Source organism: Sphaerodactylus townsendi, linkage group LG06, assembly GCF_021028975.2.
Source record: "Sphaerodactylus townsendi isolate TG3544 linkage group LG06, MPM_Stown_v2.3, whole genome shotgun sequence".
NCBI lineage: Eukaryota > Metazoa > Chordata > Lepidosauria > Squamata > Sphaerodactylidae > Sphaerodactylus > Sphaerodactylus townsendi.
This window is the reverse complement of record NC_059430.1, coordinates 66,702,733-66,729,212: the sequence shown is the minus strand read 5'-3', so window position 1 is coordinate 66,729,212 and position 26,480 is coordinate 66,702,733. Positions and strand designations below refer to the sequence as shown.

Sequence of the window (26,480 nt, the reverse complement as noted above, 5' to 3'; positions counted from 1 at the left end):
ACCAAATTGTAATAGAAATAACTCTCCATTTCTTTTTTGTAAGGAACAAACCAAATCGGTTCTGGCAAAATTGGCATCCAGTGTGATTTGTCCTATTCAATGCTACTTATGAGATGCCAAAAAGGTCCTCTGTCAAAATCAACAAGTGAGAACACAGCAAAGAGTGCAATTTTATATTGTTAGCTGCACAGCTGCTAGCAGTTTCAGCTTGTTTACATCTAGACAGTCTCACTTCATAGCTTTTCTATTTCCTTCCAAGCAGTCACATTTATACTGTAGATGAGGTTCTGTGTAAAATCTGCATAATATAATGTATTGTGACTGTTAAAGGAAAAGGCTGAGTATTTCATTAGGTTATTTTCACAAGTGTAGTATTTCAGTAGCAGTACCAGAGTGAACTTTAACTGGACCACGTCTCTGTAGGCATTTTGGCAGGATTGGTTGAAAATTCTGCAAAATAGAAAAGCTGTAGGGGTGACTAGAACAAGTGTTGATACAGTCCTAAAATACTCACTACCTTCTGCAATAAAAATGTTTAAGAGCAGGAATTTATCCTTACTTTCAGAAGAGCATGAATATTGTTTTTAATTAAAAACAAAAAATTTGTGGAAATGCAAATGTGTTGCTCAAATAATATATCATTGTGATGAGTAGATGGCATTCATGCAACCAAATTACAGTTTGTTGTGACACAACCCTTCAAAGACTTTGACCTTGTGAACTAAAAAATTGAAACATTCATATTTCTAACAACCCACAATTTACAGATATTTTTTTAAATTAGCCCAGAGGTGAATTGTACTTGTTCTTCCTTAACAACCAGCATTCCAAATCAGAATTGAAACATAGATGTCTTCAAAAATTATTTCTGTGTTCCTGATTCACTTTTGTAAGTCCTTTTTTAAACAACTTTTAAAAAATAAAATTGATGCCAAAATTAGGATCAAATACTGTGTAAATGTAACAGGAAAACAGAACAGGTAAAACAGGTACAGGTAAAACAGAAAACAGCAGAAAACAAGGACTTATGAACTTAACACAGAAGCAGATTACAAAGTAAAAATTTTCAAATGCAATCCTATGTAAGGTTACTGATGTCTGAAACCATTGATTCCAGTGGTTGTTCTGGATTAATTTTACATAAGAATGTATTGTAATATTGATTTGTCAAAGCTACCAGTTCTCCCCAGGTGATAAGAGGCATTTCATGAAAAATTAGGAAGCACTCCTAATTAAAATCAGATTAAGATTTCATATATCAAAAACTGAAAAACTACTAGTAATGTTACATTCACTTGCAATTCTTGCAAAGATGAGACCTTCCCAATTGTGTTGGCTTTTGGAACTCAGGATTCAGGGGTAAAAATGGAGTCAGTTGATCCCAGATTTTTCCTGAATGGGATTTCTGTCTGCAGTGGTAGCATTAGAGAAGGCTTGGCACATTGTGTATGGGAAAGAAAGTTGGCAGTTTTTGAAAAAGGCAGAAAGCAACAGAAGTTGAACTTCCTGAAGATTAAGTGCATTGGATATTTATAAATAAAGCAAACATTAAAGAATCAAAGCTTCTTTGTTCCTCAGATTTTTCATTAATTAGAAATGAATAGTGCTTAGCAATATGATTTTAAAAAGAAAGACACATCTACAATTCCTGCACTAGTAGATTTGTCAGTCTGGAAGCAGGGGAAGAATTTCTTTCAACAGGTTTCCCCAGCATCTTCTGTTATAACAATATGTTGATGTTTTGGAACAATTAATTCATAAAGGAAACTGACTCTTTGCTTTAGTACAGTCAATAGGTCTAAAACAGGGATAGGGAACCTGCGGCTCTCCAGATGTTCAGGAACTACAATTCCCATCAGCCCCTACCAGCATGGCCAATTGGCCATGCTGACAGAGGCTGATGGGAATTGTAGTTCCTGAACATCTGGAGAGCCGCAGGTTCCCTACCCCTGGTCTAAAAGGATAGCTAGTTTGTTGTTACAACACCTGATTAGGCATCTTGCCGTCTAGAGCTACATGTATTATACATGACAGCATTGACAAGTATGAGCCTTCCATTTGTCATAGAGAAGAATGTTTTGAAAACAAGAGACATCTCTTGTCTACTAATTGTCTGAGATAAATATTTTAGTTTTATTGCAAATACAGTGGAACTGGATTTAATACATTTCATATACAGTGATTAAAGACAGGATGAAATTGTAAAGACAAGAATCAGCATTTTTTCACAATAAAACTAGTTTATCAAATGTTTGGGGCAGCACCTTGGGTTTACTCAGAGCTAGTTGTATGCTATGTTCTAGGGTGAAGAGGAAAAAGAACAGAATTACAAAAATTAGCATTATGATTTTTTAAAAGGTGGGGGCTAAAAATGAATACCTGTAGCCTTTATATTTGTGAAAACAGGACTGAAAATATCTATATAACATATAGTGAAATCATCTCTCCAGAGGAGTGGAGTACAGAGTTCTGATTATTTAGGAAGTAATGTTTCAGTGCTCTAGGTCAGTGGTGGCGAACCTTTGGCACTCCAGATGTTATGGACTACAATTCCCATCAGCCTCTGACAGCATGGCCAATTGGCCATGGGAATTGTAGCCAATTGGCCATGCTGTCAGGGGCTGATGGGAATTGTAGTCCATAACATCTCGAGTGCCAAAGGTTCGCCACCACGGCTCTAGGTCTTTGTTTTTTCCTGTGACTAGCAGAGTTGGAATGAATTTTGTAGATAAACGAATGTATGCATAGTTGCTTAATTTGTATGTTCTACACAGGTAGCACAATTCTGTTAAAGCTGCCAAGTACTGAAGCAGACAAATGGTCCTTGTTAGTAAACATGGCTGTGCATAGTTCTGGATTTAAAGCAGCACCGTCAATAAAATACCTTTTTCTGAAGAACTGGAGAGTACAATTGGGATCAGTCTGCAAACAAAGCATCGATCAGTTTATATTTGAATGCATCTAGAATTTAACTTTACTTGGTGCACAGTTTGACTTTGAGGGATGGAGTGAGAGGGATAGAAATGATGAATTAGTGGCATGTTGCTTATTGTACTGTGAAAAAGGCAAACTCTATGCTGGGGATAATTAGGAAAGGAGTTGATAATAAAACTGCAAGGATTGTCATGCCCTTGTATAAAGCAGTGGTGCGACCGCACTTGGAGTACTGTGTTCAGTTCTGGTCGCCACATCTCAAAAAGGATATCGAAGAGATAGAAAAAGTGCAGAGAAGGGCAACGAGGATGATTGAAGGATTGGAGCACCTTCCTTATGAGGAGAGGCTGCAGCGTTTGGGACTCTTTAGTTTGGAGAGGAGGCGGCTGAGGGGGGATATGATTGAAGCCTATAAAATTATGCATGGGGTAGAAAATGTTGACAGAGAGAAATTTTTCTCTCTTTCTCACAATACTAGAACCAGGGGGCATACATTGAAAATGCTGGGGGGAAGAATTAGGACTAATAAAAGGAAACACTTCTTCACGCAACGTGTGATTGGTGTTTGGAATATGCTGCCACAGGAGGTGGTGATGGCCACTAACCTGGATAGCTTTAAAAAGGGCTTGGACAGATTTATGGAGGAGAAGTCAATCTATGGCTACCAATATTGATCCTCCTTGATCTCAGATTGCAAATGCCTTAGCAGACCAGGTGCTCAGGAGCAGCAGCAGCAGCAGAAGGCCATTGCTTTCACCTCCTGCATGTGAGCTCCCAAAGGCACCTGGTGGGCCACTGTGAGTAGCAGAATGCTGGACTAGATGGACTCTGGTCTGATCCAGCAGGCTAGTTCTTATGTTCTTATGTACATGCAGTCAGCTCCTGCATTGGTGGAGCTAGGATCAAGATATTTTAATGGGCCTTTAATGAGTATATAAACATTAAGTCTAAATGATAATACAAACATAGATAATAGGTGATAGTAAATGTGTCACCGAAACCTGGGTGTGTGATGGTGAAACAGTGGCCTTAGGTGAAGTTTCATCCCCAGGTTTCGTGTGTCTCCACCAGGGGGGAACTCAGGGCCGGGGCGGCAGCATGGCTGTGTTTATCCGAGATTTGATCCCCTTCAGGTCTGTCCCTGTCCCAAAATACAAAAAAACACACAAACGGAGGGTGGAGCTTCGAACATGCAATGGGGGGGGTTGAACCCGAGAACCCCCACTTACCTACATCCTTGCCCCCTTCCACAATGGTCTAAAGTGTTGGTGCCTGGTTGGGAAGCGACAGCAGGGGCCTCATGGGGCTGGCCTTTGGGGGTGGGGCAGGCAGGAAGCAGGTGCCAGGCAGCACAGCAACTACTCCATTGCCCAGCTTGGATTTTTGGAATGGGGGGCAGGGTGGGAGGAGGGTTCCAAATAGCAGAGCAGCTGCTCCATTGCCTGGCTTGGATTTTGGGGATGGGGGGCAGGAGGAGGGTGCCAGGCACCAGAGCATCTGCTCTGCTGGGTGTTTGCAGTGGGGGGAGGGCAAGAGGAGGCTGCCAGGTGGGGGGAGGGCAAGAGGAGGCAGCTGCTCCACCACCCAACTTGGCTGTTTGCAGAGTGGGGCTTCTGGGGGCTCACAGACCAATGGCATAAGGCGCCGCTGCTCTGTTGGCTGTGGGATTCGAATGTCAGGATGGCAAACTCCCTCCAATGGGATAGCCTCTTGTTGGCTGAGGGTTTGTCATCCCAACATTCAAATCCTTAGTGCTTTATTGTTTAGAATTTTCCCAATTTCCCACTTGTTGAGCAAAATGCTGCTCTCATCTCTTTTTCATCTACCCTTTTCCAACATTTGATTTGTCGGTATAGTTTTAAAAAATGTTGAAAAAATAGGTAAATAAATGTTAACACAGACCATTGTGAAATATGTCATTAATCTACACTGAGATCTCTGTGAGCCAGAAATAAACCATTTGATATAAAGCGACAAACAATTTGATATCGAGAAATCTTCCTCCAACAAGACTCTAAATATTTATCCAAGGGAAAGTAGTATAGAGTTTTGATCCCCATTTAGCCCTACCACATAGACACATAGACAAATTTTTTGCCTGCTCTGGGGATGATATTCTTACAATATTTTTGTGAGCATTATTGAATGTCTTGAGGCAATAGAAATTTTAAAATGCAATATAGTTATCCAGTTTATATACACATATTCATAGAACGAACAAAGACTGAAATAGTGGTATATGGCAATGTCCTAAGCCTAGTATTAACAAGTTTTCTTAACATTTAATAAATCCTATGGGAAATAAACAACCTGCAAATGTGAATACTCCTATCATATTTCCCTATAGAGGTATTCCATCACCTTAATGCTATTTTAATTGCCTTTGTCAATTTCTGGGTTTTATCAGGAGTACAAAAGGGTTTCTTCATCTTTTGACCTTTAAGGATTTAAATCCAATGTTTAAAAGAAATGGTTTTTTTTTATAAGTTGATCCGGGATATGACTTTTCCATATAAAACAATAAGTGTACAGAGAATCTAGATTCTGGTCTATTATCTTCTACTTGCATGTATACAGGTTTGCTCACTTGAGGTTCAAGAGTTCTGCTGTGACTTGAAAATAAACTTTTACAGAATCCCAAACCACAGCACTTAATCTCCTTACTTTCAAGAAGTAAGTCAAAGAAACTTTTAACACAGTGGATGACATTTACAACCTACTCTTCTATCGCCAGAAAAAATTGCAGTATTAACCCAGCTGCTGAAGGAAATAAAGACTTTTAACCTAGTAATAGAAGGTTATGGTCTTCAACCCACTATTCCATCACCCTGGAGGATGAGCAATTTAGCCTCTTATCATGTCCTTCGAGAGTATAACCTCTTCGGCTTTGCACACTTTGCCAGTTCAAAGATGACCTTTACTTAGTTTCCAGTCTTTCATAGGATGAGATGCTGTCATTTAATTAATTGTTTAAAAGGTCATTTCTGTGACCAAATACTGCATATAGCAGTGCAAAAAGTTGAACTCTTCATCACAAGCCTAGATAACTGGGGAGGCTGTATGTTGGACTCAGACCAAGAGGAAGTAGCAGTCAACTTGAACCAAACAATAATACCATGAATGCTATCCTGAGTCCCATGAAAATTGAGTGGGGTATAGAATGATGAATTTAGCCACTCTGTCAGTTGGCGATTTGGTTTCACCTTTCGTAGGCAATGGCAATTGGTATCAACTCACCAATACTGCTGTAAGCTTGCACAAGGAAGCAATTGGCAACTAATGCCCAGATATTAGTGTTAGGTTTTTGTGGGTAGTTAGATTAACTGTTAGAGATAGTTAGACCTTCTCCAGACATTGTAGATTAGTGCTAGTTTTAGTATTTGTTAGTATTAGTATTTGTTAGTATGTGTCACCGAAACCTGGGTGCGTGAAGGCAAGACCGTTGCCTTAGGTGAGGTCGTGCCACCAGGTTTCACGTGCCTCCACCAGTCACGAACCCGGGGCCGGGGGGGTGGGGTGGCAATGTTCATCCGTGACTCTATTCCCTTCAGGGCTGCCCCAGTCCCAAAAATCCCTGGCATGGAATGTGTTGGTCTTGAGTGGTTGGCTATTCTTCTGGTGTACTGGTCGCCTAGCGCACCAGGAGACAGCCTGCCATGACTGCTGGAGGTGGTGGCAGACTGGGCATTGCGGTTCCCTAGACTTATTGTCTTGGGTGACTTCAGTGTCCATGTCGACACCTCCTCATGTGCAGCGGCTGTGGACCTAGTGTCAACCATGTAAATTCTAGCCCCACTCATGAAGCTAGATCTGGTCTTTGGGTTGGGGATTGATATGGTCGTATCCTCTGTCGACAGAGTGCCATGGTCCGACCACTTGCCACAACACACGTCTAGGCAATGGGATAATTTATGCCCGTCCACGGAGACTTATGGATCCACTTGGTTTCCTGAATGCTCTGCGGGATCCTGACCCTGCCGGCACACTTGATGAGCAGGTAGAGGACTGGAACTCCCGGCTCTCCGATGCCATCGAGGTTGTTGCCCCCCGGCGTGCTCTACTCCCCCGTTCCCGGTGGGCTCTGTGGTATACAGAGGAGCTACACCATATGAAGCGGGCTCTTAGACGACTAGAGTGAGTATGGAGGAAATCTCATGACGGAGCTGCACCAGCATCTTATAGGAGGTTTATGAAAGCCTATGAGATGGCGACAAAGGAGGTGAAGAGAGCTTTCTTCTCGTCCTCTCTCGCATCTGCTAGCTCACGCCCAGCACAATTGTTTCATATAATTCAGTCTTTAACCTCCTTATCGGAAGGTTCTACAAATCATCAATTGGCTATCAGCTGTGAGGCATTCATGATCTTCTTTGCAGATAAAGTCACGTCGCTCCGCCAGGACCTTCCCCCTATATTGACTACAATGAGCGAACTGGAGGTTCCCTTGCCATCCTCTGGCCCCTGTTTGGCCCAGTTCTCCCTGCTCTCCGAAGCTGCAGTTGTCAGGACCCTGGCTGCTGTTAGACCTACTACTTGTCCTCTGGATCCGTGCCCCTCCTGGCTTATCAAAACCTGCCGGTCGGAGCTACGACTCCCTCTGTTGAATATCATCAATAGCTCCCTTGAGCAAGGAGTTTTTCCGGATGGGTTGAAGGAGGCACTGGTCCGCCCACTCTTGAAAAGACCATCATTAGATCCAGGGGATCTGGCCAATTACCGCCCTGTCTTGAATCTTTCGTTTCTGGGGAAGGTAATTGAGAAGTGTTGGAGCAGCCACAGGGTTTCCTGGATGACACATCGGCCTTCGACCCCTTCCAGTCCGGCTTCCGTGCTGGGCATGGGACGGAGACCGCTCTTCTCACCGTCACAGATACGCTCCGTATGCAGCTTGACCAAGGCGGATCGGTGCTGCTGGTTTTGCTAGACCTTACCGCAGCATTTGATATGGTCAATCATGACCTTTTGGCCCACCGCCTGGCCGTTTCCGGGGTACGGGGCACTGTCCTTCAATGGATTGTCTCGTTTCTCCAAGACCGACGCCAGCAAGTGTGGTGCAGGGATCAAGCCTCCCAGAAGTGCCCACTTTATTGTAGTGTACCCCAGGTGGCGTTATTATCCCCGCTATTATTTAACATCTATATGCAACCACTTGCTCAGCTAGTATGGAGCTTTGGGCTGATCTGTCACCAGTATGCTGATGACACTCAGCTCATTCTGTTGATGGAGGGGGGAGTGGTCACAGCCCCTGCAGCTCTACAGCATTGTTTGGAGGCGGTCGCTGGTTGGTTGCGGCAGAGCAGGCTGAAACTAAATCCATCGAAGACGGAGATCCTTTGGCTTGGCCGCAGGGGAGAGGTGGGGGATTTCCAGCCGCTGGAGTGGGAGGGGGCCATTTTGGCACCGGCCTCCTCCGTTTGCAGTCTGGGGGTCCACCTGGATTCGTCTCTTTCAATGAAGACCCAGGTGGCCTTTGTAACCCGGACTGCATTTTTCCATCTTCGTCAGGCCCGGCGGCTGGCCCCCTTCCTTTCTCAGGCAGACCTAGCCTTGGTGATCCATGCAACTGTCACCTCCAGGCTAGACTATTGTAACTCGCTCTACATGGGCCTTCCCTTGCGTTTGATTCGGAAACTGAAACTGGTCCAGTATGCGGCGGCACGTTTGCTCACAAGGGGCGCCTTTTGTGACCATATCCAACCTGTGTTGTGTCAGCCGCATTGGCTCCCAGTGGAATTCCGAATCATCTTCAAGGTGTGGGTTTTGACCTTTAAGGCCTTACACGGCCTGGGACCCTCGTTTTAGTGGTTTTAATGGATTTTAGTGAATATGGTCACTATTATGACCCTTGTTACACATTGTATACATACTGATATTGTTGTGCACCGCCCAGAGCCCCTCGGGGATGGGGCGGTCTATAAATTTAATTAATTAATTAATTAATTAATTAATTAATTAATATTGGCAGAGCTGAACTGAGTGGCCTGTGCAGCATTCACTTGTATTGCTGCAGGAACTCGGTTCACGTGCTCCATTTTCACTTCCTATTCTAACCCTGTGTGCCAAACAGATTTGTCTGTATAAAAGTCCTGTTGGTTAATTTAATTTAGTCCTGTTGGTTAATCATTCTGTGAATGAGGTAGTTAACATATTTTAAACTAATACTCACCTGATTTTTTTAAAGAACTCCCTAAGTAACACTTGAAAAGCAAAGCAAACATTACAGGCACCTGTTGTTACTGGAAATATACAGTGAAAATGCTCTAGGAAATCCAAGCAGTGGGACGTGTTTCTGATGTAGAGGTTGTTAAGAAGATAGAAAGCAACCATCTATAAAAACCTGAAAAAAGGTCTAGCCATTACGTTAATCAGGAAATAATTGAAATAACAAGAAATGAACAAATTCTATTACTATTTCCTGTGTTTTGTCCTTAATTACACACTAAGATAGGAAACTGAGAACTGAAATCCTCCCTTCTGTATAAAATTTTACAGAGGGGGCCTTTTTTAATGGGCACAATTCTTAAAATTCCATACCAGTAATCGTCTATATATATAAAAATCTAAACGTGTGTTTGTCCCTGATGGTCTCCCTCAGAAGCTGCTGGATGTATCACCCCCAAATTTTCACATGACGTTCCTCCCTGTTGCAGGCAGGTAATCGGACCTTCAAATCACCAAAAGTCCATACCTGAGCCAGGTAAAACGTCTTTTTCCTGGCGCACCAGGCCATGAAGCTGGCTGTGTTTAACTGTCACCCTTAGAATGTTCATGCAGCATGTCTGTGGCCTGAGGGCTTGGTATTCCCTTAGAATGTTCGCACAGATAGCCATAGATGAGCATTGAAAATAGTAAATAGGTAATACTAGGTAATATGACTGGAAGTGAAACACATACACACTTTGCTGTGTGAGACGTCAGGTGGGGTTTCCCCCCTCACATGCAGGTAACTTTCACTCCCTGTGCCTCACTCACTGCTACCATACAACACACATACTCTCATACACATCCAGCTCATCCTCACACACCTCACTCTGCCCCCCCCTCACATCCAACCACCACCTACCCACTTCCTCACCCATATTTGCCACAGCTCTCTTTTACTAAAAGCGAGCTGGAGTTTGTCTTTTTCTTCTAAGAAAATCCGCTGGGTAGGGGCAAATCAACACTACCGGCTCCACTTCTTTTGCACATGGCCCTTTAAGAACCCAGGGAGCTGGCCTCGATCTGAGCGCCTCACCACCCTGCCTCTGCTGCCTGACTGGGACAGCCTGCTTGCCCAGTTCTGCCTTACCCAAGCCAGGACTGTGCCTGTCAACCAGCCTCATGGACAGCAGGATTCGCACTCTGGACAATTCCGCTGTGGAATGAAAATGGTTACCTTATACTAAAAAAAAAGACAGCACCATATAACAATGTGAATTGAAAAGGGAAAGAGGGATTCCATTTGACAACCCCAAAAGGCTATGCTGCGGATCATTGGACCTGCATGGACATCTGTGTGGGTTGCGGACTGTGATGAGAAGGACAGTTGCCACAGCAACGTGTGGCCGGGCCCGCTAGTAATAGTATAATTCTTAAAATTCCATACCAGCAATAATATATAAGAATGGCAATGAAAATTAACAAAGAATTTGAAATTAAAATGTAAGAAAGATTGTTTCCCTAAATATACAAATAGTTTAGGCAAATTATCTTTCCTTTAGTCATTCTGTGTGTGTCCATTACTTCCTTTTTTGGTGCTTCTACTTACACTGCAAAATATTACAGTGTTATTTGCATCATATTATATCTGTTTATATATGAACTTCCGAAATACAACTGAGATTTGGAATAAGTTATGTTTCTAATTATTTATCTAGCATTTAACAATATACTGGGTTCAATGTGTGCTTTGGCAGGTAACTCTGATTTTGGTTTATGGTCTAAGAAACTGATGGAAGTCTGACACTGGCATGTGATTGATTGATGAATGCTTTGTCTTTCTTTTGTCCCATAAATCAGCATTTGGCTTGATAGAAGTAAAATGAAGGGGTGATAAATTGTCAGCCTTTCTTTTTTTAAAAAAAAATGGATTCTAGCAAAATCAGCACACATTCCTGATTTTGTTATGTCATGTGTGCTGTTTATCAGCTTTTATACATTATTGATATATGTGCATTTGTTTGTAAAACAGGAAGTACAGCAATATCGAATTAAATTGTTTTCACTATTCTTATCAAGAAATATTTAACCTTGAATCAAACAACTGAGGTAAAGGGATTGGTAAACACTATGAGGTAAATACTGTGAAAACGTCTCAGTTGTTGAAGAAGAAGATGACTGTAGCATTTGTTGTCAAAATAGATGCCTCAATGTACTGCCTTTTTTTTCCTACAGGAGGTTGAACTCTGTCGTGTCAGCAGCCAAGAAAAACTGGGTTTGACTGTCTGTTACCGCACAGATGATGAGGAAGACACAGGAATCTATATTAGTGAGGTAAGGATCTAGTGGCAGAAAGAAAAATAAGTATTCTATTGTCTGACTGAAAGATTCTGGCTGTTTATTGTCCATTGAAATTAGTGGGCATAATTATGTCACCTAAACTGAATAATTGTTATTACTAGCATGTCTGATTAACGTAAATGCTTCAAATACAGCAGCAGCAGCAGCCTGAAATTCAATACCTGGAGTCTCTGTTATAAGCCTGAAATCTCTAGTAGTGTGCAAGAAAATTGGCTTGTGTCTATGGTCAGCTTTCTGCTTGAAACTAATAACTGAAAAAAGGATCATTTCTTGAATGTGGATCTTTAGAAACTAAAAGTATGAAATTGTTTATCTCCTAACAAATATGTGTAAGTTGACAGTCAGCAGATCTACTAAACTGGATTTTTTCTGAAAATGTACAACTAAGTGAGCTTGTCCTTGAAAGACTTTCCAATTCCAAGTGAACCTTTTATAAGTGGCAGGTGTATATAGACTCAGCATACCTAAACTGGACAACCCAACCAGTCACTTAGCCAATTCTTATGTTTATTAACACTCTCTCAAACAAGGTAGCAGAGTCAGTGAAGATGAAAGTGAATTAAATAATGGAACAACAAAAAATATTTTCCTTTTAGATCATGTATTGACATCTGATAATGCAATATGTAACTCTGTAGATCTAGAGCACTAGATCTTCCTCTTCATTTAAGTAGGTGTTATTATAATTTTCTTTTCAACAATGTACAATATAACTAACATTAATAACAGATACAATTTGCATATCAAATGCTCCACTTGGAGATGTTCAATTTGAAAAATAGTTCTTGACATGATCAGGCAAAATAAATTAATTAACTATCAAGACAAAGGTGGTAGATAGTATTGTCCCTTCAAACAGTTGGTCATTATTCAAGAACAATTATAGTGACTCTGAAAAAAAACTTTAATGGAGTATTGAGTGCAATCTAGAGGTGGGAGAGCACTGAGGCACAGCAAAGGCAGTTTTGTGCCACCTCCAACAGGGCTTCATGCAGCACAGAAAAGAGGGTAATTTGAAAACCCTTCTGCTTCCCAAATCACCCCATACCCCAAACAGGCTTACACCACCAAAAAAGTGCAAAGTAAGTCTGTGGGCTCGGAGGGCAGTATTTCTGGGCTGCAATACCAGTGGAAACTGACTACAGTTGGTTCCAACCCCAGGAATGCCCTGGCCCACCCACGCCACTGCATTGCCATCTGTTTGGATGCCAGCGTAGCTCCATAGTGGTGCTCACTTCTAGGTTTGCTCACCACAGAGTTGTGGGGGGGCTGGACATTTAATCCCTTCACTGGCATGGGTGCCCCTTACGCCAGCAGTGGGGGCAAATGTGTCGGTGTGACCCTCTGTGACTCCCAAGGGCCATACACACACACACAATCTGGACAGAGCTGCCCAGTGTCTATTTATGGTAAAACGAAAGTTAAGAGAGTTTAACCAGAACTCAGAATGTAGTAGTTAAGACACAAAGAATGTGTAATTTCCTTACCTTTCTATTTTGAGTTTAAGGTCTCAGAAATTTATCATGCTAGGTCCACAAATATTTTATAACAACACAAAAACTGCTTCTTTTTGCCTGTTACTCACAGTAAAAGATATCTGCTAGGTAGCAGTGTTGATTACTTATTATCACTTCTCAAGCATCACCTTTAATATTTGCCTATGAATCCAGCCGTTAAAACTGTATTTCGTAAATGTTGAAATCATATGGCTCACAAACACCATCCTTCTTTAGAAAACACATTTCTAGCTCAAATAAACCAGGGAAGATTTTGTTGCCCATCTTCCTGTGGAAAATTACAGAACCAAACTTAGGGTGAGGAGTAGTAACAGTGGCATTGTTTAATGCAGCCATTCCATTGGTTGGAAAGGCAAACCTATTTAAACCTATTTCCAAAGTATGATTTTCACAATCGGGTCTGGGGTTCTAAAACAAGGTATTCACCTGACATGAACTAGATATCCATGTAATGAAAGGTGATGGATAATATTTGAAACATTTTTTACAGTTAATATTGGGATTTTGACCCTATGTAGATTGATCCAAACAGTATTGCTGCCCGAGATGGACGGATCCGTGAAGGAGATCGGATTTTACAGGTATGTTACTAATAGCCTTGTTTCTTACTCCAGTGGCTAACAAAAAGTATATTCCATGTTTTCTATATTTATAATTAGTAACTGTTTGCTTCTTGACATGTGTTCCAGAGTAGAGAGGTTCCTTGTTTTACTGTAGCATACGATTTTACTAGAAAAGATAATAAAGCTAGGAAAAGTTAAAGGCAGCAGGAAAAGAGGAAAATTTAATAAAGGAAGTGTAGAGAACCAGAAAGGACCAGAATAGAGTAACCATTGAAGGATCTTTATTCTTAAGCTTCCATGATACACACACACGAGATGCTGAATCTGACTTTCCCAAACAAGCAGACTGCTTTTACGAGTCTGAATCCCCCCTCCTTCGAAACCCCAGACAGGTTCCCATGAAAGACTCAAAACTAGCTTCACACACATAAGATAAGAAGTAGCAAGGTTAGCTTGCCTCACCCGGCACACAGCCCAGCTCGAGGAATGCCGCCAAGGTCGCAAGAGCTGGGAAAGGAAAAAGCAACATCTTTACACTCCGCCTCCCTTAAGATGTCTCCCCCCCACTTCCCCCAGGCTTGTGGGGAAAGGACTTATGAAAAGCAGAAATTAATGGGGGCGCATTAATATCCTCCACATACAACCACTGGTTATGCCCGGAGGGATAGCCCACCCAAGAAACTAAATACTGCAAGCGTTTGCGTAAGAAACGGGAGTCTAGAACGGCGTCAATTTCATAATGCTTGTGCCCGTCAATAATCACTGGCGGGGGTGACTCCGGAGGGTCGTGCCAGGCATCGGAATCTGGAGCCCGTTTGAGTAAGCTGGAATGAAAGACAGGATGAATGTTACTAAGGGAGTTAGGGAGTTCCAAACGAGCAGTCACATCATTGATCACTTTTGTAATCCGAAATGGCCCTATGAATTTCTTGCCCAGCTTGGAGTATTTGTGCACATCCCTGAGGTTTTTTGTAGATAAGTAAACCCACGACCCAACTTGTAATGGAAACTCTGAGCGATGTTTGTCAGCCTGGGTTTTCTGCGACTCCTGGGCCTGCTGGAGGGAAGTTGAGACCGACTTCCATCCCTCTGCCAAGGATTGAATCCATTGATCAAACTCAGGGGGTTGCAATGCCTGGGATGGGAGTTGAGGCAGAGGAGGGAAAGAGTGTCCCGACACCACTTCAAAAGGGGTTTTGGAGGTACTGCTATGAACGGCATTATTGTAAGCATATTCCGCAAATGGTAGTAGGTCACACCAATTATCCTGGTGATAATTAGTGTAGCAACGTAGGTACTGCTCCAATGTTCTGTTGGTCCGTTCCGACTGACCGTCGCTTTGCACGTAGTAGGCGGCGACAGCCGAGGTGGTCCCCAGCAACCCCAAAAATGCCTTCCAAAATTTGGCAATGAATTGGGGCCCGCGGTCTGAAATCACCTTATCAGGAGAGGAATGTAAACGGTAGACATGTTGTATAAACAATTTGGCCAGTTTGGGAGCTGAAGGAATGGTGGAACATGGTATAAAATGCGCCTGCTTGGAAAAAAGGTCGACCACCACCCACAACACCGTGTTTCCGTGACTTTCCGGGAGATCCGTAATAAAATCCATGGATATAACCTGCCAGGGTCGGGCAGCCGCTGGGATAGGGTGCAATAACCCGTGGGGTTTGCCTGGGATGGATTTGGCTTCTGCACATACTGGGCACCCCTTAATGTAAGATTCAATGTCTTTACGCATGGAGCGCCACCAAAACTGACGGCGAAGCAGGTGCAATGTTTTTAAAAATCCGAAATGTCCCACTTGCTTGGCATCGTGGCCCGCTAGGAGGACCGACTTAAGTAGAGAAGGCGGGACATACCACTGGACTGTAAACTTGAACCTGGAGAAAAAATCTGCCCACCGCAATTGCTTGGCAGACATTTTCAGGGGGGTGGAGAGGGCTGCCAAGTTCTTGTGATCAGACCAGACTTGGAAGGGCGCTTTCGACCCTTCCAACCAGTGGCGCCAGGTGCTGAGCGCCTCCTTAATGGCCGCTGTCTCTTTGTCACCTACAGTCCAATTGAGTTCAGGACCCGAAAATTTTTTTGATAAGTAAGCACACGGCACAAGTTTGTCATCTTTATTTTTCTGCAAGAGGGCGGCTCCTAAAGCTTTGTCCGAGGCATCTACATGCACCACAAACGGTATATTCGGATCAGGGTGTTTCAGCACAGGCTCAGTGGTGAACGCAGTCTTAAGCAGGTGAAATGACTCCTGACAGGCAGAGGACTATTGAAGGGGCGCCCCCGGTTTTGCAGCCGAAGGCTCTTTACCCTTGATGCGTAATAAATCAGTCAGAGGTAGGGCAAGCTTAGCAAACTGGGGAATAAAGTCACGATAAAAATTAGCGAACCCTAGAAACGACTGAAGTTCCTTGCGGGTCGTTGGGGCGGGCCAACCCACCACGGCCGCAATTTTAGCCGGATCCATTTCCAGACCTTCGGGTGAAATAGGATAACCCAAATAATCTATGGATGACTGATGGAAGCAACATTTGGATAATTTTGCATAGAGGGAGTGATCGAGGAGCCGTTGCAACACTGAACGGACCAACTGTTCGTGTTCCTCTAGGTTTTGCGAGTATATCAGAACGTCATCTAAATACACCACCACCCCTTTATACAAAAAGTCCTGTAGCACTTCGTTAATGAGAGACATGAAGGCTCCAGGCGCTCCAGATAATCCGAAAGGCATTACGAGATATTCATATTGGCCGAATTTAGTATTAAAAGCTGTCAAATGTTCATAGCCTTCGGCGATGCGTACTCGATAATATGCTTCACGTAGATCGAGTTTAGTAAAAATGCGTCCTTTACCGAGGGCATCAAGCAGATCCTTGATCAGGGGCAATGGATATTTATTTGACATTGAAACTGCATTGAGCCCTCTATAATCGGTGCACAACCTAAGTGTGCCATCCTTCTTCTTAACAAAAAGAACCGGAGCGGCGTGGGTGTTTTTAGTGGCCCGCCGAATGAATCCACGTTTCAAATTTTTATCCAAGAAGGCTCGTAGCTCCCGTTCCTCTACCGGGCTCATTCTATAAATCCTACCCTTGGGAAGCTGCGCACCGGGTACCAGGAGAATCTTACAATCAGTGTCTCTATGGGGGGGTAGCTGGTCACACTCCTGTTCCTCAAAGACTTTGGAAAGATCCCAATAAACCTGGGGAACTCCAGCTAAATCGGAACCGGGTGACACCTCGTTTACGATGGGTTCAGAATCGGTAGGATTTTCTGAGGGGTTCTCAGGTGGTTCTCCTTCATGCATGTGATCCCCGCACGGGGGTTCAGTAAACCGGACAATGCGCTGCTTCCATAGTATTGTGGGTTCATGAGATAACAACCAAGGCATTCCCAAAACTATGGGGTGTTTGGCGACTGGCGCCAGAATGAAACTGCGTCGCTCCCAATGTTCTGCACATCGTAGAAGCACTGGTTGGGTTCTAAAACGAGCGGGTTCTCAGTCCCTAATGGACTGCCATCCATTTGGGTGAAGGTAATGGGCTTGACCAATGCTATGCGCTCCAGACCAAGTTGCTCTGCCACCTGAGGTCTCATCAAGCAATGAGAGCAACCAGAGTCAACCAGGGCGCGAGCCAAAATACGCGTATTTTTTGCGGGGTTGGCAAGAGAAGTCATTAAAGTGATGGGGGCACCACTGTCACTCACCGCATCTGGCGCAAGGTCTCCATCCGTCGGGGCCGACGACAGGCTCACCCCCCCATCTGAATCAACAAAATCATCATCTCCCTCGTCTTTAAGCGCCGTTTTTGCAGTGCCCTGCTGTGTTTTCGGTCCGGACCTGCGTGGAGCCTTTGCGGTTTGGGTGCGAGGAGCCGGAGTAGGAGCTTTTTGTTTCTTTGGGCAGTTGGCAGCCAGGTGACCCGGACCTCCGCAATAAAGACACAGACCCAACCGGCGACGGCGTTCCAATGTAGTCTCAGCAGGAGTCATGCCGCCGGGCTTTTTGGCAAGCGCAGAGGCCGGTTGTTTCGCTGGTGGTTTTTGGATGGGTTGTTTTCCGGACCTGGCACGGGTGAGACGGGTGGAAATCAATGTTCCGACTGTAATCCAGTCTGCGATCGTTTGAGGCTCACGATACAACACCGCTTTCTCTCGAATATCATCGTTTACAGCTCCAAAGAAATACTCGCATTTCATGCGTTCCGGCCAATCAGGGAGTTTACTGGCTGCTGCTCGAAATTCGCGGGCAAATTCAGCAAAGGGTCGGTTACCCTGTTTGATGGTTTTGACAGTATGAATCGCTTTATTTTCCGCATCCGGATCTTGGAAGCAAAGACGGAGACCCTGCAGCAGCTCAGCTACAGAGTGGGTTTCATCTGCCCCAATTTCATATAGCTCTACGGACCATTGGGCCGCTTCACCATCTAGGACTGATCCGATATCACGTACTTTTTCGGCCTCGGATCTATACATGTCATCAAATTCCAGCATATGAGCATCAAGTTGCAAAATGAAGTAAGGCAGTTTCGACGCGGTTCCGTCGAAGCGGGCCGGAATAGGCGGGCGAAGGTAACCTCTGGCTGGAGCCTGCGCCGCTCTCAGTGCGGGCAGAGGAGCTTGAATTATCGGCACGGGTTGCTGAGGAGCTTGCATCGGGGCCTGTGCGGGCAGCGGTGGCGGCAACTGTTGAATTCTCCTTGGTGGTGGTTGAGCGACCGGAATACGATCCCAAGCCGCGGGAACCACTGGCACTGGTGCGGCTGGGGGCTGGGCAAGCGCGGCCCTATCCGCCTCACGTTATAGTTGGAGGGCTCGTTCTCGTTCAAGGAGCTCTTGCTCACGACGCGCCATGGTAACCCTTCTCAGCTCTAGGGCATCTCGTTCCCTTTGGAGGCGCTCCCGCTCGGCCCGTTGTGCCGCTGCCGTTGCTTCGCTCTGTGTTTGTAACGCCTTCACACATTCACGTTGATGTTGAAGGTCGATCCGGGATTGTTCCATAACTTTATCATGAACTGTGAGATCTTGTAAGTACTGCCGACGAAGCGTCTCTCGTTCCTTGTCCATCTCCGCCTGGAACAACCGGCGTTGTTGGTCGCACTCTTCCTGGAAGGCTTCCCGTTCCTTCTCCAATTCCTCGCGCTCCAATTCCCAATCACGTTGGGTTCTCTTCAGACATTCCATCTGGGCTTCCCATTGTTGCGCCTTCTGGACAGCAGTTGGCACCGGGTCGCTGGTCGGTAAGACAGTAGCTCCGAGGAGTTCCTCGTCCTCTTCAGTTAGTTCCTGGATCCGGCTGTCATCTGGGAAAGTCAGTTGGACTCGGGAGCCGTGAGGCATCGGGCCTGTCGAAACACCCTCCACCGACGGTAGAGCAGACTCTACGTAGTCTCGAGGTGCCAGGGGCCGCGGCTCTTTCGGACGCGCGCCGGTACTTTGCCAGTGTTTGGGCGGCGGCGGTTCCTCCAGATAGCGTTCCAGGAACTTCTCCAAGGACTCTTGGGTATCTCCATGAATGGTGGACAATCCCATCTCCTCAGGAAGCGCTTTCATGATCGGTTTGTAATCCATATGTTGGCGCGTGGTGACATGCTGTTCACGAGGGGCTCGATCCATCGACCCCCTTCCGCCTGGATCGTAATACTCCTGGCGGACCTCTAGGCATTTGGCGGACACCGTGCGTCTAGCCATCCCGGCAGCCTCAGTCACCTGCTCTTCGAGGTGTAAGAAGGCCATACTACGGCTGAGCCGAGGCTTTGAGAGGGTGACCAGGGAGATAGACTCCGCAGGTTCCTCATGTTCAGTGGAGACTGAGAGAGGGGGACCGAAACCCTCTTTGGGGGTTACCGGGCCCTCCTCGAATTCACGAAATTTCAACCTCTGCATGTTGGACGACATCAGGGGTTCACAACGTGGAGTAAAGTTGTTTGAGATTCAGCATAATGTAGAGAACCAGAAAGGACCAGAATAGAGTAACCATTGAAGGATCTTTATTCTTAAGCTTCCATGATACACACACACGAGATGCTGAATCTGACTTTCCCAAACAAGCAGACTGCTTTTACGAGTCTGAATCCCCCCTCCTTCAAAACCCCAGACAGGTTCCCATGAAAGACTCAAAACTAGCTTCACACACATAAGATAAGAAGTAGCAAGGTTAGCTTGCCTCACCGGGCACACAGCCCAGCTCGAGGAATGCCGCCAAGGTCGCAAGAGCTGGGAAAGGAAAAAGCAACATCTTTACAGGAAGCCATGTTTGCAAGGCTGTTTCATTTATCTTGCACATTTTTATCCCACCCTTCTTCCAGAGAGCCTAGAGTGGTGGATATAGTTTCCCCCCCAAATTCAGTGTTATGTTTACAATGATCTGAAGTTGCAGACTGAGAATCAATAGTCCTGTAAGTTTCATGGCTGAATAATGATTTGAATTGGTATTTGTTAAAGTCCAACACTCTAGCCATTAAACCAGAACAGTGCTTCAGACAAAATGCAAACCCTGCATGCCCTGTGAGATTTCCCCATATGCCATGGTGCATACAGTGGCTTTTGCAAAAGTTGTTCCCATCACCAGGCCAACCAAGGCAGTTCTTTCGTAGTATTGGATAGAGAGCTGTCTAGTTGTCCATTTCTGTTATCTCAAAAAAAGAGAACACTTTCATGGTCGTGGTTTCTGGTTCATGCACTTCCGTTGCCTTGCAGCCAGTAGGGCCATACTGTTTGGAAATATGTCCACTGGGTCAAAAGAAATCCTTGGCAGAAGATGATGCCTAATGTAAGTGGTGGTATTTAATATATAGAGAAAGCATGTATATTTAATATATAGAGAACTTACTCCTTAAATACAACAACTACTGCGTATCTAATCGGCTTTCAATTAATCCATCAAACTCCAAGATCATGTTTTTTTCAAATACCCGATCTGGTCTATCCAGGGCTCAGTTATTGAGCAAGTCAGATCTCTTAAATACTTACAGGCTGTCTTCCAACATAAGTCCTGGCTGGGCTAATCATAGAGACAGTGCCCTGAAGGGTAGCAAATGTGCCTCTGCTGCTGTCCTGCAGTTGTTGTTTTTTTACCTCCAGCGGTGGTAGATTCATCCCTGCAACCCTGAAAGTATTTAACATGAAAGTGGTTCAATATCTAATGAATGGGGTTCCTATATGGATCCACGCATGGAAATCCAAGCTTGAACAGCTGCAGTCCAGCTTCCTATATGAAATCTTTGGACTTCCACACTGCGTCCCCTATGCAGTCCTTTGCTTTGAGGCAGGACAGCACCTTCTGGAAACCAGGGCATGGGTCACCACTTTCAAAATTTGGGTACGCCTCTGTTTCCATTCTGACTCACACAGCTTGGTCCAACTAGTGACTCATGAGCTTCAGACCTCTGACTGGTGGTTACTAATAGAGGCTAAGATCTCTTCACTGGACCTTGCCTGGGATTCCCTGCTTATGCTCACTGCCAACGAGGTTTATCTTTAACTAAAAAATAAAGTATTTGATCAGGAATTTCAATACCTTTTGAGCAAGGCACAGAGTTGTTGTTTACCCTTCTACTTTGGGATCACTCCCCGAAAGCTCTGTGTTGCCCATTATCTGAACCAACTCCCAAACCATAAACTTAGATGGGCACTCTCAAGAGCAAGATGCAATTCCTTTCCATCGTCTTTACTTCAAGATCATTTTTTAAACATCCCTCAGCATGATCGATATTGTTCTTTCTGCCTTTCCTACACTAACTTCCTTGAACACATCTTGCTCTCCTGCCTGAAGTATAACAACTTTAGGCCCTATTTCTCTGCCTTAACCTCAGCAGGGTTCTCGGATCTTTCTACCAATGCAAAGATGATTCTGTTGTTCAACGATCCTGAGGCTGAAATGACAGAAATCGTAGCCAGATTTTTGCTATGCACTTTGAACTAGGTTCCCTTCAAGGACATAGGTAAGGGGGGGTTTCTTGGGTTCAACCCCCCCCCCTTCATGTCCGAAGATCCGTCCACCTGTTTGTGGGTTTTTAAAACATTTTTAGTGTTTTTCTGTTTTGGCCTGCAGGGGGCGCATTGTTTAGGCTAGCAGCACCAAACTTTCAGGGATTGTTTGGGGGACTCTCCTGATGATACCTGCCACGTTTGGTGAAGTGTGGTTCAGGGGTCCAAAGTTATGGACTCCCAAAGCGGGTTCCCCATCCTCCCTTGTTTCCAATGGGAGCTAATAGAAGATGGGGGCTACACCTTTGAGGGTCCATAACTTTGGACACCCTGAACCAAATTTCACCAAACCTGGGAGGTATCATCAGAAGAGTCTCTTACTGATTGCACCCAGGTTTCGTGAAGTTTGGTCCAGGGGGTCCAAAGCTATGGACTCCCAAAGGGGGTGCCCCATCCCCCATTGTTTCCAATGGGAGGTAATAGGAGATGGGGCTACACTTTTGAGGGTCCATAACTTTGGACCCCTTGAACCAAACTTCACCAAACCTGAATGGTATAATTAGGAGAGTCTCCTAAAGATACCCTAAAAGTTTGGTGCTGCTAGCTTAACAATTGCACCCCTGACAGCAGGCACTCCCCCATATTTCCCCTGACTCTCCTTTTAAATCCACCCCCTTCGGCATGGATTTAAAGGGAGAATCTGAGGTCCTCAGTTTAGAAGAAGAAGTGTTCAGATTTATATCCTCCCTTTCTCTCCTGTAGGAGACTCAAAGGAGCTTTCAATCTCCTTGACCTACCCCCCTCACAACAAACACCCTGTGAGGTGGGTGGGGCTGAGAGGGCTCTGAAAATCTGTGACTAGCCCAAGGTCACCCAGCTGGCATGTGTGGGAGTGCACAGGCTAATCTGAATTCCCCAGATAAGCCTCCACAGCTCAAGTGGCAGAGCAGGGAATCAAACCCGGTTCCTCCAGATTAGAATGCACCTGCTCTTAACCACTACACAACATTGAAAGTGATGCTGTTTCACGGTGGGGGATAATCCACGCCAAAACAGCATCACTTTCAATGTTGTTTTAACTGGGGACGCCAGATTCTTCCTTTAAGGTGGATTTAAAAGGAGAATTTGGGCTCTCTAGTTTAAACACCATTGAAAGTGATGCTGTTTGGGGGTGGATTCCAGCATCACAGCGGCTGCCCGGGGGGGGGGGGTAAGGGACGGGTCACAAAACTCAGATTTTGCACTGGGCTCCATTTTGCCTCTATGCCTCTGCCCAGAGGGGAGGGCAGAAGGAACTGCCAGCTGCCGGCTGGGAGCCCAGCTGGTGGGGGGCAGGGGCAGGAAGGGCAGGGGAGTCTGCTGTCCCCGGCTTTGGAGAGCTGCTTTTATAAGTGCTAGGCTAGGGGCAGGGCTTGGGGAGGCATGACCATGCCCTAGGGGCGGGTGGGGGTGTGCCCCCCCTGAACCCCCCCATAAAAAAATCTATACCTACGTCCCTGGTTCCCTTGGCTTTTGTTCACACTATTTTCACTGTTCTCTATTCGATTTACTTTTTACTTTTTGTCCCTATGCTGTATATGCCTAATAAAGTTCTCTGAATCTTTCTTTCTCTGAATCTCTATAAAATTATAATTGACTGGTATTGTTCAGTTTTGCATAATAGCAAAGGAAAGAATTAGTGGCTGTTTTAAAACTGAATACATGGAAATGGGCTCTTCAGGATCTCTTTGAGTTTCTTTGACCCTCTGGCCTCTTTTGTACACGCAAACCACTTTCACAACTGTTTGCAAGTGGATTTTGCCATTCCGCACAGCTTCAAAGAGCACTGAAAGCAGTTTGAAAGTGCATTATTCTGCATGTGCGGAATGAGCCAAAGTTTGTACTCAGTCTGGGCAATCTTTTTGCACCAGCTGAGGCATGATCTACAGTTTTGTCAGCTTCTTTGCACAGTCTGCACTTTGTATCATGTGACGATTTTTCAGTTCAGACCTTGATCAAATTTGTTCTAATGGTTTGCTCTTGAGCGGCTGAAATCAGGGATTCAGTTTCCTTTTTCAGACTTCCAGTTGTTAACCACCCAAGTCTTTTCATTGTCTACCTTGCCCTTGATCTTCTCCAGAAATTGGCTGTGTAGTGCTTTGTTGTGCCAGTTTCAGTCCACATTTTAATCACATTTTTTTCTGTATTCTTGTTTGGTTTTCAGGGTCTTCAACGAATGTCTGTTGTTCATCTCAATCAATGCCTGTTCTTGACTTTCATTCACATAATCAGCCAGTGCATGTTTCTCCTCTTCCACTGTTTGCTTTACTTTCATTAAGCCTCTGCCACCAGATCTCTGGGGAAGGTATAATCTACCAGTATCACTGAGTGGGTGTAAGGCATGGTGCACTGTCATAAACTTCCAAGTTTTTCTATCCAATGCATCCAAATCAGCCTGTGTCCAGTTTTTTGTTTTTTGTGGCGGGGGGGGGGGGGGGTGGGGGGGGTACCTACAAAGCCTTTACTGGCATCATACGATGAAATATTTTACAACCAGAAACATTTTACAACCAGAATAACATAAATACAGCTCAAATAACATCATTTAATGTAAAGATCTCCCTTAACAGAAGTACCAATTATATCCAACAGACACTTGGCAACTAATTCAGAAAAGTCCTGATTTGAACCATCCAGGAAATGCTTTATCCTTTGATCATCTGTCATATCCATGTTAAAAGATGTAAACAATACTCAATGCTTATACCTTAACTATTCCCTATTTAGGCAGTGAAACATGATATGCTCCAACATTTCTATTTGTGTGCTATTGCAAGGGCATAATCTTTGGTATTTTTTGGAACCGACCCTCAAGTTAAGCAGATGGCAAAATGTTGAATCTTGCTAAAGAAAATGTACATCTTAATCTAAAGTTAGTCATGTAAAGTAAATAATAAGACATACAACCTTTTGCTTCACCTAGTGATTTATTTAGAGGTGAGCAAGTTGACTTTGCTGCTATTAAAGGTCTTTGATAATCCCATTCAAGGAATTTTTCTTTTAATAGTTTTTTTGCCTCTTGATAAGATAGCATTGTGTCCAGTTGATTATTCCTGCAGTGTACCTGATGATGGGTATGGTCCAGGTGTTGATGGCCTTGATGGTATTCCCGCCATTTAATATAGATTTCAAAATTTTCCTGACCCTCTGGGTGAATTCTCTGCTGACGACAATCTTCTCTTGCCCGTGCTTGATGTTATCCAGCAGCAAAACGCCCAGGTATTTATAAGCTGCCTCTTGGTTACACTTGATGAGTTGGCCATCAGGCATTTCTATGCCATTGATCTCAGTAATCTTGCCCCTCTTTGTTGCCACAGTGGCACACTTTTCCAGGCCAAACTCTATCAAAATGTCTGTGCTGAATATTTGGACTGTGTTCACTAGTGACTGGATTTCTGTGTCTGATTTCCTGTACAGCTTCAAATCGTCCATGTACAGCAAATGTGAGATTTTTTCAGCCTTTGGCCATTTGATATCCCAATTTTCTTTTTTTAAAAATTACTGTTAGTGGGATCATAGTGATGATAAACAGTAAGGGTGATAGTGAATCACCTTGGAAAATTCCTTGTTTGATGTTGACTGTTCCATAGTTTTTGTTTCCGACTCTCAGTCCAGTTTTTCACTGTCTCACTGCTTTTTCATTGAATACTCAAATGTTTTTGCTGACACCAATTGTTTCCAAGCATTTCATGATCCAACTATGGGGCAGTGAATCAAATGCTTCTTGTAATCGATAAAGACCATATGCAAGTTTGTTCTTCCATTCTTGCAGTTCTCCATTATCATTTTGTCTACCAGGAGTTGATCTTTTGTACCCCTGATCTTTCCTTTGTTCCCTTTTTGCTCCACTGGCAGGATGTTATTTGCTTCCAAGTAGTCCATGATGTTATCTGCTATTATGCTAGCGAGCTGTTTGAGCAATGTGGGCAAACATGTTATTGGCTTTTAGTTTTAGGTGTTGTCCCTTTGATCGGATCTTTCTGAATTAAGTATGTCTTACCATTTGTTAGCCTTTCATCAATTTATTATTATTATTGCTATCACAGCTGCCAGCTCTTTAGCTGGTAGTAAGTCTTTCATTACAATTTGAGCCTCACCCAGAGGCCTAGGAAGGTATAATGTATTAGCATAGTATTTGTGTGGATCCCAGCAGGGCTGCCTTCTGAATCTGTCAGATGTTAGTTTTGTTGATTTGAAGATGTTTCAAGTGCTGCCCCAGTGTTTTTGGAATGGTGTCCATGGTGCCAATTACCACCAGGATGACCTCAGCTGGTTTGTGCCCTAGTCGCTATATTATTTGCAAATTGTGGTATTTATTGACCTTCTCGTGTTCTTTTTCAATGACCCTGTAAATCTTTGATAGTTCTCCAGACTTTTTGACAGTTATCCTTAGAAGTGTATTGTACTGGCTGTTAGATTAATTCCTGAATATTTTATTTTGGCTGGGGAGTGAATATATTCTGGTTTTTTTCTCTTGTTTTGTTGCTGATACCAACATCACTTTGGCCTTCTTTTTATTTAATTTATAACCAGATAAGATTCCAAATCTCTGTATATATGTTTCCTTATGTAAATCAAATAAGGTTTTTTTGTTTCATTACTGATATTACAATATTATCTGCATAGCTTTTCATTTTATTCGCTTCTATGTCAATTTTTATTACACAAATCCTCTTCTTGCCTAATTTTTATAGATAGTATCTCTATTCATAGAATATATAAAATAGGTTATATTGGGCAGCCTTGCTGTGTCAGCTTAATGTTTTTTGTCATTGTACCATATATTGGAATTCTTGCTTGTGGTTTAGTATAAATACTTTGGATCCAATACAAAAATTTTGTTCCACAGTTCATATTTTGAAGGAGTGTTAAGTGGAATGACCAAGATATGTTCTCAAAAGCTTTTTAATGTGCCAAAAATGTAAATGTGGTTTTCTCTCTCTTTTTCCCCTCACATATATCTTTGAGGCACAAATCCTGTTGATTTTCATAA

General features: G+C 44.0%; 1 protein-coding gene across 3 annotated transcripts in view; it reads left to right on the top strand.

Moving 5' to 3' along the window:
• The window catches only part of PDZRN4 (PDZ domain containing ring finger 4), a 155,189-nt gene that overhangs the window by 105,597 nt on the left and 23,112 nt on the right, over positions 1-26,480 (top strand). For 2 of the 3 annotated variants that reach the window (XM_048501925.1, XM_048501923.1), the window contains 2 exons: positions 11,308-11,406; positions 13,469-13,531. In XM_048501925.1, the coding sequence (XP_048357882.1) occupies positions 11,308-11,406; positions 13,469-13,531 (162 nt within the window). The remainder of the gene's footprint in view (positions 1-11,307; positions 11,407-13,468; positions 13,532-26,480) is intronic. The other variant, XM_048501924.1, reaches the window with a different exon arrangement.